We start from the raw sequence: 20,562 nt of genomic DNA, 5'->3' as shown, positions 1-20,562 counted from the left end.
TGTTCCCTCAAGAGACCAGTTTGGAGTCAAGCCTGTGTCCTCTTACTGCCAAACTAAGACTTTCACTTTTCCACTTTTTGTAATTCCCCTTCTGGTGTTCCTCAGTGTCAGGCTGCCTTTGGAATTGGGACTAGCTGAGCTCTTTCTTGGCTAGGTGTGACCTGGGAAATAAAGAAAATTACTGCGCAGCAAAATAAGCTCATTGTAATCTTACAGTCACTACAGTTAGTCCAAAATTGGAAGGAAATGGATTTCTGGGAAGTGCCTGATGACAATCCTGATTTCTGATACAGTTCTGAGTAACTGCTGCTGGGGTGCATCGAATGGTTTGTGGTGCAGCAGTTGTTCTTATGTTCCTGAATTTCCTCTTGCTAGTCAGAAAATTCCCCTGTTATTTATAATCTGTGTTAAAAAGCTTCCCCTGTGGAAAGCTTAAAACACTCCTACTTACAACTGTTTTTATAAAAATGCATTTGAATTCTTGACTCTGATTGTTTTTTAGCAGTAGGAAAGACAAAGGAAGGAAGAGGAAGGATTTGTTAAACTGGGTTACAGCTTGCACTTACTCCCTGTGTTTGTAAAAAGCTGTGGATACTTGTGCAAGCTGAAATTATCTGCATCTCATTTGGACATATCTGTACATGGAGCAGGCACTTCTGCCACCTGCCTGGAGACCACATCCCACTACTCACCCTGTGCTGGGGCTGTCTGTGCATCAGCAGCCAGATGTCAGGCAGTGGTTCCTGCTGTAAAACCTCCAACTGCACCCTCCAGGCTGCTCAGTTTATGGGATGTTTCAGCTGCAGGGAAAATCTTCTGGATAGGATGAGAAGGAATGCCTTTAAACTGAAAGAGGGTACATTTAGGTTACATATTAAGATGATATTCTTGACTGTGAGAGCAGTGAGGCCCTGGCAGTCTATCCAGAGAAACCCTGGCTGTGCCATGCCTGGAAATGTTCAAGGACAGTTTGGATGGCACTTGGAGCAACTGGGTTTAGTGAGTGACATCCCTGCCCATAACAGGAGGGTCAGAACAAGATGGTGCCTGAGGTCCCTCATCATTCCATGTCTCACCTTTTGAATGCAGCCACCTGGCCCTGCTCCTGGGTGCACAGAGTGGGTTGGTGTGGGCTGTCTGCCCTGGTGCAGGGCAGGGAGAACAGGACACATTCCATGACTGATTCCAGCTGATGTGAAAGGAAGCTGTACCATTAAAAGGCAATTCAGATCAGGAGCTGGAGGGTTCACCTCTTGCCCCTGTTCTTCAGTCTGATATTAGTACAAGTTTCTTTTGGCAACCATCCAGCCTCTGGAAGGGAGCAAAACTCAGGTGTGAGACAAGTGGCAGGAGCTGCACTGTTCCTCAGCTTCTCCAGCAGCATATGAGGCTCCAGAGTGAACAACTGTTACTGCTGGAAACACCTGCATGGAGTCCTCTGGGCTTGTGATGGCAACAGGTTTAGAGAGAAAATCCCAGACAGGTTTAAAAACACTTTATTAAAAGTATAACTTAAAGACTTCATTAGAAAATAGAGCAGCCTCTGTACAATGATGCTTTTAAAATCCAATGTACGTTGATTTCAGTACAAAAATAATGCTCTCTTGTTGGGAGGAGCAGGAATGTGGAAAGACCAAACTGAGAGACTCTTGACCCAAACAGATTTCAGCAGCAGTGAGGAGGTGGGAGGGCAAGAGCAGAGGTGCCAAAGCAGGTACAATCTCAGCTTCACCAGGTATTCTGCTAGGAAGGACTGCAGGACTGGAAGTCCCTGCTGTGCTGAGAGATCTGCACTCCTATTCCCTTCTGTCTCACAAATTAAATCTGTGATGGATTTTTAAACTGCTTCACTGGCTCACTTGCAAAGTTAATAGCAAAGCAGTTAAACTGCAGTGAGTACTGGACTAAAGATAATATATTCCCATGTCTTTGTGGTGGGAAAAAGTAGCTGTGATACTACTGCACTGGCAAGGTGATAGGCTGAAGTGCTGCAGGGTGCTTCACCCTAAGCTGTGTCAGAAGCAAAGATAATGGAAGACTTTGTTACTTGGTGACTTGGGTTTTCTGCCGTGAACATGATGGAGAGGGACCAGAGCACTGCTGAAGGTGGCCCTAATAGGGAAGCTGGGAGTGCTCTCCCTGTCTCCAGCCAGTGCCACTCTCAGCAGCTGCTTGTGAACTCCCAGCTCAGTGGGGTTTGCTGGAAATAACCCCGGATCTTGCCAGAGACAGCATCCGGTCTGGGCTGTGTCTGCTGCTACAGACGGCGTCTGGCGCCTGTCAGGGCTTCCCCTGCAAGCTCTGTCAGCTGCTATTCCTGACACCACCACCGGCGCACCCGGGGGCTGCTAGCTGGGACAAGGGAGTCAATCAAGGCAGAAAACTTCAGCAAATTAGGTGGATTTGGTTTCTGTGGTGGTCATAGTCAATGTAAGCCTTTCCAAGTGAACATAAAAACTGCCCCTCGACAGCTTTTGGGGCTGTTTCCTTTCCCATTCACCAGCACTGTGATGCTGCCTCCCAGGGTGCCAGGCCACTTCCACAGTGTGAGTGAGCAGCTCTGATGGAGAAACCAGCAGTTCTTCCCGAACTGGGGGATTTAAGATGAATTCCACTTGGACAAGGAGGGAGCAGGGCAGTGCATGGAGCTGACTCCATCCATGAATAACTTGATCTCCAGCTGGTGATTGAGTACTTGTGGTTAGGATCTGGTAACTCATCAATCATCCACTGCTACAGCAGGGTCGTGCTGCAGTCCTTGGGGTACAGCTTCTGAAGGAAAACACATGTCTGGCTCTGGACAGCTTCACTCCCACCATCACTAAAATGCAAGTGAAGGCTGAGATTTCAGTAAATGGACGGCTTTATTGGACAGGCTTTGTGGGTAAAAACATTGTCTAAAATCTAGCTGGCCTTGATTTAATTTGTGTTTTTAAATAGTGTGTGCTTGTTAGGATGTTTACAGAGGGATTCTATTTGTTAGAGAACTAGGAGTCCCATGGGCTCTGTGTGTGAGGGGGAGGGCTCTGCTAGTGCCTGGCTCTGGTTTCTTTCTCTTTCAGACACACACACAACACTGTGCCCATAGGGCAATCAGGCTCAGAAGCTTTCAGAATATGGAATTTTGGAGGATTCTGGGAATTTGACCCTTCATATTTGGAGAACTTTGGGGGTTTTCTGTGTTTTAGGTTTTATTTTCATAAATGTTTGATTATCTTTGCCATTTTGAGCAGGGCAAGGCTATGGATTAACTGCAAAAGACCTTTTGCATCCAGGTGCAAAATCCAGGAGCTTCTGTGTTCAGGTCTCTTCTCCAAGTTTTCTCTTTCTGTGATAGTTCTGAGTCCTGCAGTGCCCTCCATGTGGTCTGAAGGGAGCACTAGAGACAACAGGCTGTGGTTAACAGGGATTTGGAGCATGTAGGATATATGGGAGAATTCTGCTAATTCCTGATAATGCTGCATCACTTCTCAGCAGTCCTGGTGGTTGCCTGGCCAGGCTGAACTCAGGGCTACAAATGACATCTCCTGATCATGTATGCTTTGCAGTTTAAAGAAAGTTCTAAAGTTTCCAAAAGCAACATTTCCACTGCATTCCCGACCTGCCTTCCCAAAGACTGATGTACCAGTGTTGAGGAGGGAGAAGTGGCACAGACTGGGACCCATCTCACCACAGGGAGAGGCACCTCTAGAGAGCTCAGCTGAAGCCTGTTGGTCCCAGGAGCAGGGAAATCACATGCCCCCATGGGAGGCTATTCTCAGAGTCACCATGTGCAGGCTGGAGGGAGTGTTGGTGCAGTTACCCTGAGCTTGTGGTTGGGTGAGCTTTGCACCCCCAAGGCAGAGAGCAGCAGGCAGGGCAGCACTTGTGCCATGGTGTGATTTCATCTGCCACCCTGGGGAAAAGCTGGGCTTCTTTGGATGAGAAAACAGAGGGAGAGTGTGGAATTTTGATCTCTTCCCTGTCCAAATCCATGCTCTAAGCCTGAATGCTTCAGATTTTAAAATCCTGACCCTATAGATGCTTCTTGTTCATGGCTAAAATAGTTATGTATTTCACATTGCTGAGCCCCAGCAATAAGCTCATTGTGGAACAGCCTGAAAGAAACTGAGATTCCATCAGGAATGGAAGATGCAGCTGGGCCATTTCACAGTGATCTCAGTGGGGTTTGGACCAATTTTCCTTTCACACTTTGTATTCTCTCATTCTAAGTAACTGATGTGCTCAAGAAATATGTTCTCTGTGTATCACATAAGTAATGAAAGGTGTAGCTCTAAACAAGGCTGGCTGATCTCTCCTTGCATTGCCTGAGGGTGACCTGCAGTCTGCTGGAATTAGGTGTAATCACAGGCTGTGCCCATGCTCCAGGAGACATCCTGATGGGAACAGGAAATTATGGGCATATCCAAGCAAAGCATGTTCTGAATCTCCCGTGGCTTTGTGGATGGTGATGGCATTTCACACTAATATCCAGCTGACTTCCCCAGCTTCCTTTTATCAGAGTAAGCAGAGATGCACTTTCCTTCCTTGGAAATTCCCTGTACAACATTCATTGCAAATGTATCTTTCTTCTCTTTATGTCCTCTTCCCAGTAGGCCAGTCCTAACCTCCTGTGGGGGGGAGAGAAGAGGAAATGGAGTGAATGGGACAGGGGCCTGAGATCTTAACATTGCCAGGTGTGAAACTGTAGGATGTGTGTGTGGAGCCTGGTTGAGGAATTGAGGTTTAAACAAGAAGGAGGTGTAATAAAGATGACCTAGGAGAGTTACAGAAGCAATCTGCTCCCCTCCAAGGCCACTCACCTTGCTGAAAGACTCCTCAAATAGGACACTGTCACCCTGTGTGTGCATGACAGGAGCTGAAATGGCGTGTTCCAAGTCATAACCAAACCACAGCTTATTTATAATTGCCTGTAATAAAACAAATCCCACACTGTCCAGCTGGACATGAAACCTGGGCTGTCCAACCCAGGCTGCAGTGAGCCAGACCCACAGTCCCACCAGCCCGGTGTCCTGCTTTTGTGGTGACCAATACTAGATGCTTGGGCAAGGAAAAGAATAGGATGAGCACGTAATACTTCCCAGAATGCTTTCCATGGCCTACAGTCTCAGCCTTCAGTGACTTCTAAATTGCAAATTAACAAAAGCACTGAGGAGTCAAGATCCAAGGAAAGGTGAGTAGGGACTGACCATGGCTAGAAATCTGGGAGGGCTGAAAAAACTGGCAACTTGCTGTGGATTTCACTTACCATGGTGGTAGCACTGATAATCCAGCTCCCCCCAGCTCCTCCAATCACCAGCATGTCTCCTGACTCGGAGATGAGGATGGAAGGTGCCATTGCTGAGGGAGGCTTCTCTCCTAGAGCAGAAGCAGAGATATTATTCTTTCCATGTGACTCTAAACAGGGTAGGAGGAACACAGGTTCATCTACCTTACCTTTCTTTTGTCTCCCACAGAAAAAAGCTGCTCCTTCCTCAAGATGCTCAAGACTTCCAGAAAATTTTCCTTGTACTGAAAGCCCATCTCCCAAAAAACTGAGACCTTTCTGGCACAAGCTAAACAAGATTCTCCTGATGCAGGACAGGGCAACCTACAAGTATTCAGGACTTGCTGCAGCTCTTCCAACCAGATGAGGAACCCTTAGCAGAAATCCTGCCACAGCAGCACTGGTGTCCTCTCCCAGCAGGGAGGAGGAACGGATTGTGGCACAGAGCCATGTCTGCACCAACACTGCTGTGTCACAGAGCTCGGTGCAAGCCTGTAGCAGCTCTACACTCAGAATCAGAGATGAGCCTAAAATATCAGCAGGCTTGTCTTAGCAGTAGTTTCTCCACTTCTTCCCTCCCCCTTCCCATCAGGCAGTGATCAGCTTCAGCATTTTTTTTAACCTCTGATTTCTCTGGTTAGAAACCAAAACTCCTGTATTTCCATACAAGGAGATATTTCAGTAGACACAGATATACTATAGGGCTTTATCCTCTTTGAAATAAACTGAAATAAACTTGCTCTCATCCAGATCTAGGAAAGAAGAGAGTACCTGTAAGTTTACGGGTTGTCCCTGCCCACTTGTACACAGCCTGTGTATCCATCCCCTGGCCCTGTGCTTTATTCTGAGGATGAGGATGCTCACCTGGTTTAATGCTTCTGTTTACTATGCAGAAGTCAGCAAGTTCATTATTTAAAATGATCCCAGTTTGGTTAGAATACACCAAGGAGCCAAACCTGCAGGGAGGAAAGATGAAGCCTTTTAGTGCCTAGGGTTCTCCTGTTGTGGATGACGTTTACTGCACATGATACCCTGTGAGTAACTTCTCTCTCCTCCCAGCCTCCAAGTTCCCAGTGAGGGTGTCCAAAAGGAATTTGTGCTGCTGCTGGTGACAGAGATAAGTTCCCTGTTACTGGTGCCACAGAAATTCAGCAAGAGCCTCAGCAAGTTCTTGCATCCTCCTAAATTATGTCATCCCTTGGAGTTGATGCTCAAAGATCTTGGCTGTCACATGAAAAAGGCACTCCTAGCTCAGAAGCTGCCTAAACCAGTGAAACCTACAGGTTTTGCTTTGCTGGTAGCCAGCCCTCCCAGCTCCCCTGTGAAGCTGGCCCGTGGCCTGTGTGACTGTCCCCAGCCCTGGGCTACTCACGGGTAGTTGATGGTGCTGGTGGCCGACACGGCGCTGCCGTCTGCAGCCAGCACAGAGATGTGGCTGGTGCCCAGGCTCCTGTGCTGCTCCTTGGAGAGGGACTCCAGCAGGCTGTAGTGGCTCACTGGGTGGTCACCACGAGCATCTATCCTCTGCCTGGCAGACTCAGCAAACTGGTCAGACAGCAGGGTCCCCACAGGCACCTGCCAGCACAGCAAGGACACCGAGCTGGTCACCAAAGCGCAGGTCTGTCTTTGGGCTCAGCATTCTGCTGGGTGGCAGCATTCAGCCCAAGGCCACTCTCATCCCAGAAAATGGACCAAGCTCAGCACTGAGGCACCTCAACATGGGCAGGAGCATGTGCACACCCTGTGTCAGACAATTGAGTGCCAGCCTGCAGCTGAAGCTGCAGAGTGACCAGCCTGATCCTGCCCCTGCCTTGGCCAACTCAGCTGCACTGCTCTTCAGTAGCAGCTCTAAGTATTTTCTTCCCTTCCAGGCTGCAAAGAAGGAGCATGTAGAGCATTGCTCAGTGCTGCAGCACTGTACCCACACACCATGGAGCTCACCTGAGCTTCAGAGAAGGCTGGGTCACTCATGTGGGGTCTTAGCATGTTGCCAAACTTCAGGGCCTCTGCAATGTGGTGGTAGGTTTCTACCTTCTCCTCAGGTGTTGCCAGTGATTCTTTATGGAATTTATACTCTGTGGAGCAGGATGGAATAATTTTGTTAACAGACCAGAGGCACTGCTTTTTCAAGAAGTGTAAAAAAAAAAAAAGGTTGAAAGAAGCCTCCTCTTCCCACCCCAGTTCTTATCAAGTTTCCCCTCTGCTTTAGCAGGATGTTGATGCAGAAACAACCAAGTACTAATTTCCATCATGACTTCAATTTTTTTTTGAAGCATTGGGAAAGCCTTGCATCCTTTGGCCTTTGCAGCAGCTGTGGTGATGCTGACCCAGTGTACAACTGAAGCAGTTCTTCCTCCTGCTGCATAGCATGGTCACACTGCTGCTTTGGGCCCCATTCTGGCTCCAAAACTCCATTTCTGCCCATTGCATTTTATCACTGTGGAGCAACACTCTTTGAAAACCTCTTGCTAACCCCTTTCCATTAGGAATTTACCTTCCAATACCTTGAGGATGAACATGAGCACTGCACCTCCCAGGGGTGGTCCTGGAGCAAATACTTTGGTGTGGTTGTTCAGGGTGATGTTCAGAGCTGAGGACACCTCTGCTTTGTATGCCCGGAGGTCCTCCAGGGAGAGACTGGACCCTTCAACAGAGACCCAGGAGCTGCCATTAGCACAGCAACTTAGATCTGCCTACATCAGAGCCTTGGTGAAGCTTGTGAAGAGCCATCCCTGTAGAGCCCAAATTCCTTCCCCCCAGCACAGCACTGCCCTTGCACATCCTGTTGTGCTGCCAAACCCCAGGATGTCACAAAGCCTAAAGGAGCCAGAGGGGTGAGTGCATGAGCACAGTGGGCAAAGGCCAGAGCAGTGGGCGGTCTCAGCCCTGCTTCTGGGCCTAAGTTACAGGAATTGGGGAAAGGTGGCCTCTTCCCGTGCCAGCTACCACCCCAAGTGACAAGCAAATGGCATGGGCTGGCTTTCCCCTGGTACAGGCTCACTGTGAGCTGATGGCTGGGAGAAAGGCCAGTTTTTATGTGTATCAGGACTCCCTGTAGTGTTACCTACCAGCCTTCCTGCTGTCCTCCACCAGGGCCCTTGCTATCTCTCCCTCATAAAACGCTGCAGCTCCGTGTTCCGCCACAGCTCGCAGCGTTCTCTGCAGCGCTGGCCACCGGAAGGCCTCGCCAAGCTTCAGAAATCTGTCACCACGACACAGCAGTGGGCTGTTCAAGAAGAACATTCATCAGTTTTACAGCATGAGCTTGTTCTTGCCCAAGGCCAATGACCTCTTTTTCCTACCAAGAGCTGATCTGGATTATGTATGCTGTGAACTTTCCGACGTCAGAGAAAGGGTCTGAAGCTGAGGGAACAGGGGCCCTCACGCTGCAGTTTCATTCATGGGTCTTACCACAGGCTTTTCCCTGGTTCAGAGAAGGCTGGGTGATGGAGAATTTTTGCCAGAACTGGAGAAATGACCAGTGGCTCTGAAAGAAGCTTGATGGTTGGTTCAAACAGGGCTTTCCATGGCAAGCGGCCGTGGCGCTTGTGGGCCTCCTCATAGCCACGGAGCTCTCCAGGCACGCCGATCCAGCGGGGACCTGAGGAGCACAGCAGCACTGTCACACCCTGACACCACTGCCTTCCAGAGGGCTTCCACCTCTCTGACAGCTCTCCAATCCAAGTCTGAGTTGGAAGAGGCAACCAAGGCTTCTAGAAGCGGGCTGGGTTTGTTTATTGCCTTTTCCTGTTCATGTATTTCACTGTTACTGAACAGCAGGGGGGTGAAGAGGCTGGAGCCAGGCCTGAGGTGTGCTGAAAGCGTAACAGGGAACAGGCACGTGCTGCAGCAAGGGAGGTGGCAGCTGGACACTGGAGAAATGGCACTCATGGAGCCTGGGCAAACACCAGAACAAGGGAAGCAGTGAAATTCTCCATCCCTGGAGAAATTAAAAAATGTGACAGAACAAGACCCTGGGCAGCCTGAGCAACACCTGACATCACCCTGCTTTGAGCAGAGCTCCAGCTGTCCCTTCCAACCAGAGTTGCTCCTGATTCCTCTTCAGGCTCTTCCAAGGATAAGAACATCTCCAGAATGTAGGACACACCCCAAAAGATAACGTTCTAGGGAAGGAAAATGAACACAGCAAGAAATGTGGAAAGATCCAAGATGTGCTGCTAAAGCAAGAGTGCCTAAGCCCAGCAACTCGACCCCTGATGTGCCAACGTGCTTCCCCAATCTGTGGACATGGCAAGCACACGAGATTGATTTCTTTTGCTTCCCAAAAGCTATTGATCTTATTTTTCTCTGTAAGAACTTCTGGGGAATGAGAGATTTGGGAAATCCAGTCTTGAACTGCAGATTTCCTACAGAGAGAAGTTACATTGTGATTTCTCCTCATGCTGGCTCCCCATTGCCTCGCTGGTCAGGTTGCCAGTGTTGTTACCAAACAGGAATTTTTATGTTTATGGACCTAGTCTTTTTTGTTATTTTTGCAAAAGGCAATCCAGGTAGAGGGTGTTAAACTAAATAGAACTCCAGATCAAGTCAGTGAGGTGCTCAGTTGCCCACCCTGAGCTCTGTGCACACCAGGAGGGCACACAGCTGTGTCCTTACCAATGGGGAAACGAGCACGACAGCCAGACAACAGGTTGTGAGGAAACTCTCGTGGGACTGTCTCACGGGCATTGATCACCTCCACTGCTCCTGCAAAGAAGAGGAGGGAAATGCATCATCTTGTCTTCCTGAAGCAGGTGAACATCACCCTTCAGTCAGCTGTAGCACTGCACAGGCTGCTGGCCCAGAGCTGAGCTGCTCTGGAGCCTTTTGCCAGATGTGCCAAGTGCACCTGCAGGGTCAGGTGTCAGCTCAACTTATCCTTGAGTCCTGTGCTTTGATTTAGAGAAAACCAAGCAATGCCTACCTTCCTGCACTTCTTCTACAGATGGGGCATGTCAGAGGCATAATGTGAGCCTCATGCTCCTGGGAGGGCCATTTACCAAATGATGATGAGGCAAGTCTATCATATTTGAAGCCTTCTATATACTAGGGAGCTTGAAAGGACAAAAACAAACCCAAACCCCCACTTGCACACACTCCTTTTTCAGATCTAGTCCATCACTTTACTCCTTCTCTGCCTTGCATCTATCTGTCCCTGTGACAGTCCACAGAGCCAGCTGTGCTACAGGAGCCCACAGTGCTCCCTGGTGTACCAAGTTCCTGAGCTGTGCACAGCCAAGGGCAGCTCTGTGCAGCAGCATAACTCAGGTAGCAGAGGAGGATTATTATCAGGAAACAAAGTTCCATGGCTCTGCCAAAAGGAAAAAAGAAGAAAAATATAGGTGTTCTGCCAAATTAAGCTCTTGCATAAGATACACCCAAACAGTTCCAGATTTGTAACTCTGTGAATCTATTTGGCAGGGATTTTAAAACTGTTATATTGTTACAGTGCTCATTGTTGATATTACTATTAAATATATAAGCTCTGGGGGTTTTTGGAAGCCAAGACTTAGAAACTCCCACACTGAAGACATAAAAGCAAGAAAACAACAGTAGAGTTTAAGCCAAACACAGAAAGGCTCCCCAGCAGACACTGAACATTGCTAGGTTTAGATTTCTGAAGTGGGACAGGAAGTGTCACCACTGCTTTGGGGAGTCACAGCAGCACTGGTGCCAGCAGTGTGAGACAGCCCCAGGGCCAGCAGGCACTGCCAGAGCTGCTGGGGCAGCACAAGTGCCATCCCAAGGGCTCAGCTGGCACTGACAGCCCAACACTGCCAGCACACCTCTCCTGCCTGCTTCACTCAGCCACTCACACCTGGCTGCAGTCAGCTGTGTGACTTTGGAATGTACTTTGGGATTGCTTTGGAGGGGGAAAGAGAGGCAAACTCAGCTCATTTTCTATCAAAACTCTTTCCTCCACACACACGTTCTTGCTGTGAAATGACAATCACAGCTGCCTGGGCTGGATGCTTTGGATTAAGAGCACAAGTGTGCTTTGTGATGTAGCTTTTATATTCAAAATATTGCTCTGAGAGAACAGTCAGGATTCTGATTTGTCCACAGAAGTTGTGTGTCTGCAGAGGGACAAGGCACCATGGAGAGGCCATACCTGTGCTGGCATTATAGATGGTAAATATGACCCCACCACCCAGGCCTGAGCTCTGAGGGTTCATCACTGAAGTGCAGATCAAGCCAGCAATGGCAGCATCCACAGCTGTGCCTCCACTTTCCAGGATGTTCCTGTGGTGGGAAGGGAAGAAAAAAAGCCACTGTTAAAATCCAGAAATGTCAGAATGGAGGAACCACATGAAAACGCCTCCTTGGGACCCCTGCAATACAACATCCTGCAACTTGAGGAGAGCAGCTGGAGAAATGCAGTGGCAGCAGTGTGGGGTGTGAGGGGCACCTTCCTCTGCTAGAGTGAGAGGGAACAGTCAGAGGGAAAGAAAGGAGAGGCCACAGGAGCAAAGAGCAACCAGGGCCAGACCTGTGGGAGGCTGGACTTGCTCTGGGCAAAGAGTTATAGGAAAGAGAGAACTGCAGCTGCTCACAAATGCTGCGGACTAAAAGGGACACCAAGGAGTTCCAAGACATGGAGAAGGATGCTCTGAGCACAGAAGAGGCTTTCCACCTACTAGGAACCAACCAACTGATCTCTAGTTTCCCAAATGTCATTCCTGGTAAAGGCATATGCTGGTCAACTGGACAGGAGCACTGAAGTGGGCAAACTCCAGAGAAAACATGTCAATTAGCTTCATTGTTCCTACAGTGTGACTTCCTGGCCTTATTAGCACGAAAATGCCCCAGCCTGCTCCCTGCATTCCCAAGGATAAAACCACCATAGAAACAAAAAAAAGCCAAACAGGAAACAAACCCTCAACTGCTTTTACCAAGGCACAGGCATTAAGGCAGCCTCTTGCTGCTGACAGCAACGAGGTTCTGTTAGAGAAACGTGTCTCAACAAATGCTTCCCTTCAGAACATCTGAAAACCGTAATTTCCTTGCAGTGGAAATGGGGTGGCATTTCCTGCACAGCCTGCCAGCAGCCAGCACTGGTGTTTGCTAGGAAGGTTCCTAACTGCTTCATTGGGTTATTGCTCAGATAAGGCAAAGCCAGAGGGGAGACTGGAGTAGTTCAGTAGTTGCAGTGCAGCTGATCCCAGAGTTTACATGGGAACACGGAGCACACACAGAGTCTGGTGTTTATTTTCCATCCACAGACGTGGCTGGGACCTGCTGGGTCCAGGAACAGGATGCTGCCAGCAGGCACGTTGATGTGGCTTTCCTTTGTTTCCCCAAGTGCCTCAGAAGCATTGCCTGTAAGGAAATGACATGTGGACAAGTGGGAAGAAAAGAAACAGTAGGAAATATCAGGCTTTCTGTTTGGAATCTGCATGGCTTTTGGCCTCTTGGGAGCTCCCTGGCTGTAAAAAAGCAAAGAGCAGATTTAATTGAAATTCAGTCAAGACAGTAGAAGTATAAAAGACACATTTACACCATTTGGAAAGAAAGATGTAGGTTAAAAAAGTTCTCAAGATGTCCAGGTTGTACACTCTCAGTGTGTGTAAAACTTGTCTCTCAAATATTTTGACTCCCATGTTATTATTTTACTGTTCTTTCAATTATTAAATGCCTGTATTCATGAAAGCAGAAGGATGGAAGTTTACATGGCTGCAAAAAAAGCATCTGAACATGCAGACTGAGGCTCAGGCTCACCCACCCAGCTCCTTGCAGCAGGGGATGGACTCCCCACACCAATGTCCCTGGGAGGTGTTTTTCTGAAAAGGAAGCTGTTAATTGCTGACCACAGAATGGACACGAGGACTTCCTAAAACACTCAGTCACAGATGTGACCCAGAAAGTCACAGAAGACCCTGAAAGTGTTAGAAAGTTGGAAAAAGAGGGAAGAAGGACTGCTACACTGAGCCAGGACAGTGCTCCCCAGAGCCCCTGGAGCGTGGGCTGTGAGGGAACACAGGTACAAAGCCTGGTGGCAGGGAAAGGCATGGTTCTGGCAGGGAAAAACAGCTTTGGAAAGAAGCTTGGAGATGGTATAGTGCACATTTCAGTGCAATGTATTAAGACCTTAACACAGAACATCAGGTACATTTCCCAAAGCCTGAAAAGCACCATTCTCACCCAAACTCACAGCACATTCACACTGGCCTCCAGCCTTGAGCCTTTCCCTCCAGCCTCTCCAGAGACTGAAACTCAACAGAAAATGCACTGAGCTGGCTCTTGGCGTGTCACATGTGACTCCCTGGGCCTGGCTCACTCATTTCCAGTCACAGACCTGCCCCATCCCTGGGAGTGATGCCTGGGGAATTTAGGGCCATTACATCTAGCAAAACCACATCTGGATTTATGTCCCATTACTTGGCTCCCTTTGGATGGATCTCTGCTGCAATGAGCTTAGTTAGAATGCAAAGTCCTCAATCAAATTGTGGCATCTCACCAGGCCTCCCTAGAGATACCAGTGCTGCAGCTGGCAAGGTCTGATAACAGTGCTTTATCCCTTATCCTTCCTGCCAATTAGCACTGGGCTTTAGTCGTTAATGGAGTTTCCTTATGATAAGGAGCAGAAGAGGGTGTTAACAACCAAGTCCCATTCCAGCAGCAGCAAACAGAGATTCACCTTCCTTGGAAAGGGTGGATGATGGCACTTTGCTCACAGCAAAGATGGGCTGTGCTGGACCAAGACCAAGACCTCTGCTCTGCCCTAGGCTAGAGGGAGCCCCAAAGCCCCTTTAAACACACTGGAAATGCTAATCTATGAAATTGTATTGAGGTTTTTTTTTCTGCTAAAGGCTGGGGACTGGGAGACCACCCATTACACAGCAGCTGCCTCCTTAGGATTCATGAAGAGCAAAAGCAACAACTGCTTCTATAAAAATGGGCCAGTTACCAAATTTAAAATGTACAAGAAGGGAAACCAAATCCTTTGGGATGTAAACATATTTCAGAAATCTGCTGGGCCATCACTGGAAAGGATTTTTGCATCAGATTCTCTGGTTAGAACTGAGCTTCCCAGGGCTGCAGAAGTTTTCTGACTGTTAAAGTCTCACCATTCTCACCCTGCCCACCACCCTGTTCCCCCAGGGGGTGTTGATTTCAAAGAAGGCTGGTTCCCAGGGTTTATGCTAGCCTACACTGGAGAAGTGGGATCAGAGATGGCTGCTGGGCCAGGCCAGGTCAGCTCGCCTTGCTGCAGGCAATCCCACCACTGGGAACAAACATTTTCCCTAAATGTGTCCCTGACATTATGCTTGCTCTTGCTTCTGCCATTTGGGAAACAAAGGAAGAGCAGTGGATGACAGAGCTCAAACGGCACACTGGTAGGGAATATAGAGCTTTTTTGCATGCTTGATGAAAAAAGCCTCTTCCAGGAGGGAACAAGTAGTTCAGAGTTGGAGGTGAAGTTTGAGTACCTCACTGTCACAGGGCAATCATCTCCTGTCTCCTCAGGGCCCTTGACATGAGGAGAAATTAGTGAGGTGGACTGTGGTACCAAATCCATATCCTTGGGTAAAAACTGCTCTGATTCTCCTTTTAGCCCCCCATCCCTCTTCATCACAGCATTTCACTTCATTCAGGAACAAGTTTTCTCCCAGGGCAGGATCTTAGTCTGGACCAGACAGCTGTACAAGCTTGTTTTCAGCTCCCAATTTCCAGCAGAACAAACACAGCAAGAGACCCAACCTTGCTGGGCACTGAGAGCTGGGCACTGATGGCTAAGGGGAAGTTTAGCTCAGGACCTGCTGAAGGCTGACTGACACCGCTCACTTTCTGCAGGGACCCAAAGAGCTGCATAAAGATTTCAGAAATACAGAGTACATGAACAATCTCCAGAGCTGGAAAACTCATGAGCCCTGAGGACAGAGAAAGAAATATGACAACAAGGAAAATGGCAAATATAATACAAAACTTCTGGTCCCAAGCTCTCTTGCAGAGGAACATTTTTACAAACAATTTTACTTTTATTATATTCTTTTACAAGGACATGCACAGAAAAAGTTGGGAGAACACAGGAGTTTGTCTCATTTCCAGTCTAAGGACAGCATGAAATGAGCACAAAGATTTCCAAGAATGGCTGGAGGCAAAGGATACCAGGAAAAGCAGCAGCAATCAGGCAGCAGCAGGCAGAGGGTGAGCAGGGCAGAGCCCAGGCAAAGGAGGAGAGTAGCCATGGCTGGAAAGGTCCCAGAGGCTTGGCAGGGCTGGAGGAGAGAGCAGGACCCGATGTGCAGATGCCCCAGGATGGGCAAAAGGGGAAAAAAACGAGATGGGAAGGTGGAGCAAGGACAGGACTTTGTGGGGATCATTGGCAGACTATTTGTAGGAAATTTGAGTTGGTCCATCAGAGTGGAGGGACAGCACAGACCTGTCAGCAAGTGTGCTGGAGGTGCAGCTGCAGCAGTGGTGGAGGCTGGGGAAGCCTGTGGAGCTTCTTGCTGAGAGAAGGGAGGGAAACAAGGGAGAGCCCAGCAGCAGAGTAGCCAACAAGACAAAGATGCTCAGTTGTTCACTGGCCACTGATTTCTGTGGCTCTCACTTCAACATCTTCCAGCTGATTCTACACTACATCAAGTTAAAGTTTACAATAGCTGCAAAAACAAATGCAGTGGTTTTCCCCAGCAGATTCTTTGGGCAATCCAATTATGTATTTTCCTCTTTCTCCATTAATAGTGATTTTAAAAATACTTCTGCTTTCTGAAGAACATGTGGCTTCACATAAAAACCCCATCTCACTGCTTGACATACATGCAGCCACAGTATATTTTCTCCAGCTACTCACAAAGGCTGTGCCAGCACATCATTGCCAGAATCAGAGGTGAGACATGGCAAAGTGTGGTATTATGGCACCACGTCTCATTTCACTCCCCCAGCCACGAGGCAGAGCACACAGCTCCAGCATCCAGCATCACATGTAAACTTCCATCCTTCTGCTTTCATGGGTACAGGCATTTAATAATTGAAAGAACAGTAAAATAATAACATAGGAGTCAAAATATTTGAGAGACAAGTTTTAAACAAACTGAAGGTGTACAACCTGGACATCTTGAGAACTTTTTTAACCTACATCTTTCTTTCCAAGTGGTGTAAATATGTCTTTTATATTTCTACTGTCTTGACTGAATTTCAATTAAATCTGCTCTTTGCATTTTTCTTCATAGCAGACACACTTGCAGCAGGCTTCAGTCCAGAAATAGACCCCCAAAAGGTGGGGATACCAGTCCCCCTTTCCCTGCCTTCCCTTCCTTGTCCCTGTTGCAAAAAGTAGGGATACCAGTCCTCTTTCCCTGCCTTCCCTTCCTCGTCTCTGTTGAAGCCTGGCTGCAGCTCTCTGCAAACTCCTCTAACTTCTTAATTTATTCTAAGTCACTTATCCGACAGATCTACCACGCCATAATAAGTACATTTCTTTCTTCCCCACTCAAAACCAGCAATATACTTGCATACTACAAATATTTATACCTTCCAAAAGGCCAAGGGTTTGCACAGTTGCAAACTTTTGGGACACTGCAATGAAAATAAGCATCATCCGCGGAGGCTCCGTCCCGGCTGGAGCGAGCCCGGGAGCGGCACCGGAGCGGGGCCGGGGCCGTGCAGAGCGCGGGTCCCGTCCGTGAGCCCGGGGCACGGCACGCCGGGGATCCGAGCTCCGCGCACCTACCGGCCGATGAGGGAGCAGCTCTCGCTGTCGGCAGCCACGGCCCCGTGCAGGTGCTGCTGGGGAGCGCACCTGGGCTGGCTCAGGATGACCACGAGCGTCACGGCCACCGCCAGCACGCCCAGGGTCAGCAGCACCAGGCAGCAGATCTTCCCGGTGGACATGGCTGCTCCGGTGCCCCCGGCAGCCGCAGGGCTCTCGGTCCTGTCCAGGAGGCGCCTGCCCCGCTCGGGGGAAGTGGATGTATGCGGAGCGGCGAGGGAGGTCCCGCTGCAGTGGGCTCTGCCCCCAGCGATCACATTCTTTCCAGCATTAAAAGCTGCTAAAAAGAGAACGGTGTGCTCTGTCTTTCCTACTTTCTTTTATAAACTTTTCTTGTAGATCCACAATCCGCCTTTTTTTGTGTGTGTGTCTCTCTGATGAAAACATTAACACATTCACTCCTGAATGTTCACACTACTCCTCGCTTCTCACAGCCTCTCTGTCTTCCCATTCTTGACACACAGATTACCTAACAAAGGTGGCCTATCTATGTGAATCACTGGGAAAATTCCCTCAGCCCTGCTCTGCAAACTTGGGGTGTTTTCTTCCTCTAAAACTACTCAAAGAAGTAGAAGCTGAACACACTGTACAAAGCCAGAACCTTCATATATACTATTAGTTTGCCTTATAGTTTATTATAATCTTGTTCACTTTTTTCTGATGTACATATTGCCAGTCCACAGCAAACATCTTCTGTAAATGAGCACAAGAGAACAACTGGAATAAAGCAGCACTTTGCAAACCTTGGTGCCCAGGGCACTGAGAGCTCTGGGGTCCATCTGTGCATGGCTGCTCACTGGGACAGACCTGATCCCTCACAGAGCAGAGATGAGCAGCAGGAATTGCTGCCCAAACAGCCTCTTAATTACACAGCTCTCCCTGCACTCGAGAAGTTAAAGATAGGGCTCCACATCTGCCTGCTGTCTTTCTAAAAGGTGTTACCTGTGATCCTTTCCCTGCTAGATTTGGGAGAAGGGGAATTCACCTGGGCAGATTTACACTTGTATTTCAGAGGAGATTTTGAACTTGTTGCACTAAACTTTATCTTCTAACCAAGCAATACTATTTCACAGGTCATATCTCAATAAATGGATTTGATAGGCTAAAATGTCTTTTTTGTGGTTGTATCTTCTCATAAGTTGCCTTGAGGAACTGAAAATAGTTCAAGAAAAAGTTGGCATGTGTAAACAAGCCTCTTCAGCTCTAATGTGACTCTTCACTCCAATTGCTGATTTTGTAGAGTTTCTCAATCCCTACATGACTTTGATGTTTAATTTTTGACAAATTACAGTATCACACTTAAAGAATCATCATCCTGCTGTTTCTGGGAAAGCTCTTCCCTTTAAACTCATAGCAGGGCTGACCACTCAGTACCAATAAGACAAGTGGATTTTGCCTATTCCCTTTCAACAACTGCTGTGAAGAATTCAACTGTAGTCTCTCCAATTTCTCCCAAATTCCTGATTTGGGTTTTAACTCAGCACATCAAACCTCTGCATCTGGAAAATTATCATTGTGCAGTCAAGGAGGAGACCTGGAAGAGGCAAGAGAGGTAAAGGAGTGTCATGTCCCAGACCAAGGGAGAGGCCAAGGATGGCCTGGGAAGGCCAAGACATAGTTACAACTATCCCAACCAACTGCTGCCTCTCACAGGAAAACACATTTTTCTTTTTGTATGGAAATGAAGACTGAGCCTCTTTGTCTCTTTCCCTGTGTAACCTTTACAGTCTTGGTGCAACATCCAACTTTGACCATATGATACTACAAGCTCTGCACTGACCCTCCTATGTCAAAAGATGCTTAGCAGTTCATATGCTGGGATTCAGGACTTTGACCTCTTTATGTTTGTTTGTTTGCTTGTTTGCTTGTCAAAACTGTCACATTTGCCATCAATTGTCCAGGAGCACAGTCTGCCTTGGCAGAAATCTCCATACATAGCCTGCACTCTCTGGTCTTCTGCTGCCAGGGTGAAGGGCTTTGTATGCTGCTTGAAAGGGGACTCGGGCCAAGATACACTCAGAGAAATTTTAACAAGAATTTTAACTATCAATAGAATCATTATTCATTAACTTATAAAAAGGCAGAGTATCTTTAAATTGTCCTTTACATTGTTGGGGTCCTGCTATATCTCTGTCCAAATCTGCAATCAAGAGATCAAATTTGAATATTATGTCATATTTGGAGTACAGGCATTGCTAAGGTTGACGTGAAGACCACAGCTGTCGTTTGGAGGGTAAGAAATTATCTAAGGGTGTAAATCCTCAGATTTCATTCCCAATTTCCCTCTCAGGTTATTACAGAGCTGTTGAAGAGTCTCAGCCATTGGGCTGAATTGGTGGGGAGAGTACAGGGAGTCACCTACTGACCAAAGGGACCAGGGCAGGCTTTGGAGGCACCAGGAGCTTCTTTTTCAGCCTTGCTGGGGATGTTGTGCCCCTTGGTTTGTGTATTGCATGCACTAAGCCAATGTAATTTCACCTCAAGCCCCAACACGTCTTGGCACACAGAGCTGCCATCTGTAGTCACTGCTGCTCTGACTGTAAAACTGGTTTGGGTTGATGGCTGCATCAGCCATGTTTGAGGAGAAGAAAGCTGATTGCTGGTTGAAAGACACCCCTCATAACCAGCCTTGGGACCTGGAGGTGAGGAGACAATCCCAAAGAGCCCCAGCATCTACACAAGCTGCTTTTCATTTGGCAAAATAAGCCTGGAGATGCAAATCAAGGAGCCACCTTCTGAGAAGATGGAGACCTCTGTGCTGAAGTAGGTTTCGTGACCAGTCCAGGACCAGACAAAGAAAAAAGAGGTTGCAGCTTTGTGTGCAGCAAAAGAGAGTAGGTTTGTGGCAAGAATGACATTTCAAGCATTGCATTTTGTCTCCTTTTCTTTAGTGCTACTTTCCATTGATTGAGGGAAAGTAAAGAACAGACAGAAAGTCAGGTATTTGTACTCAACAAAGAAAAGCTAAGATACTGACACTCAGTTTATCACTCTTCATCTCATCTTTTAAAAATATAAATTTAAAGAACCCTAAATGCACACCAAGCTCATGAGCCATTCTCACATTTATGTCCTAAATAACCTCATTTGCCTTGGTCTCTACACTGTCCAAATTATTTTGCAACATACTCAGGGGGATGCCTCTTTCTGCTGGTGTTTGTTTGCAAAGCATTGTCTACTGTCACCAAGCTCTTACTGCAATAAATAAGAAGTGCATTTTATATTTCCCAGCTCTAAATTAGGTTTTAACCATTGGACAAGAGTCTAGAAAATCTTCCAAGATCTTGCAACCAAAAGCCAAATTGGATGTATTTCATATGCTGTTTGTCCCCTACTTCAGTCATGTTTATTTATAACCCAGGAATATCAATTAATTATATATGATAATCAAATAACCCAATAATAGGCAATATTCAGGGAGTTTATTGTCCAGATTTTCTAAGGGGCATGGCTGTGAGTTCCACAGTTGGTGCTCATGATCCATTTACCTCAGTACTCAGTCCATTTGTTGTCAGAAACTGCTACACATTAAACTTTGCGCATTGTTTTTCTTTGCACACAAACAAGTTTACTTTATTGA

General features: G+C 47.6%; 1 protein-coding gene across 3 annotated transcripts; it reads right to left on the bottom strand.

Annotated features, from left to right (window-relative positions):
• Positions 1–1,541: 1,541 nt before the first annotated feature.
• Positions 1,542–17,154, bottom strand: GGT5 (gamma-glutamyltransferase 5). Of its 3 annotated transcripts, none has more exons than XM_084217111.1 (12): positions 16,944–17,154; positions 11,379–11,509; positions 9,884–9,973; positions 8,678–8,867; positions 8,335–8,492; positions 7,761–7,910; positions 7,208–7,341; positions 6,639–6,841; positions 6,131–6,222; positions 5,249–5,358; positions 4,803–4,910; positions 1,542–4,610 (listed from the first exon to the last, which is right to left on the bottom strand). In XM_084217111.1, exons 1-12 carry the CDS (start codon positions 17,102–17,104, stop codon positions 4,464–4,466), a joined length of 1,674 nt encoding a protein of 557 aa, XP_084073237.1. In that variant the 5' UTR covers positions 17,105–17,154; the 3' UTR covers positions 1,542–4,463. The 3 variants fall into 3 exon arrangements, with proteins under 3 accessions (XP_084073237.1, XP_084073238.1, XP_084073239.1); XM_084217112.1 differs by having other exon boundaries at positions 1,542–2,772; XM_084217113.1 differs by having other exon boundaries at positions 16,940–17,042.
• Positions 17,155–20,562: the final 3,408 nt, after the last annotated feature.

The sequence above is a fragment of the Fringilla coelebs genome (assembly GCF_963513975.1).
Source record: "Fringilla coelebs genome assembly, chromosome: 17".
In the NCBI taxonomy this organism is placed as follows: domain Eukaryota; kingdom Metazoa; phylum Chordata; class Aves; order Passeriformes; family Fringillidae; genus Fringilla; species Fringilla coelebs.
Note: the sequence above shows the minus strand (reverse complement) of the source record. Positions and strands in the feature narration are given on the sequence as shown.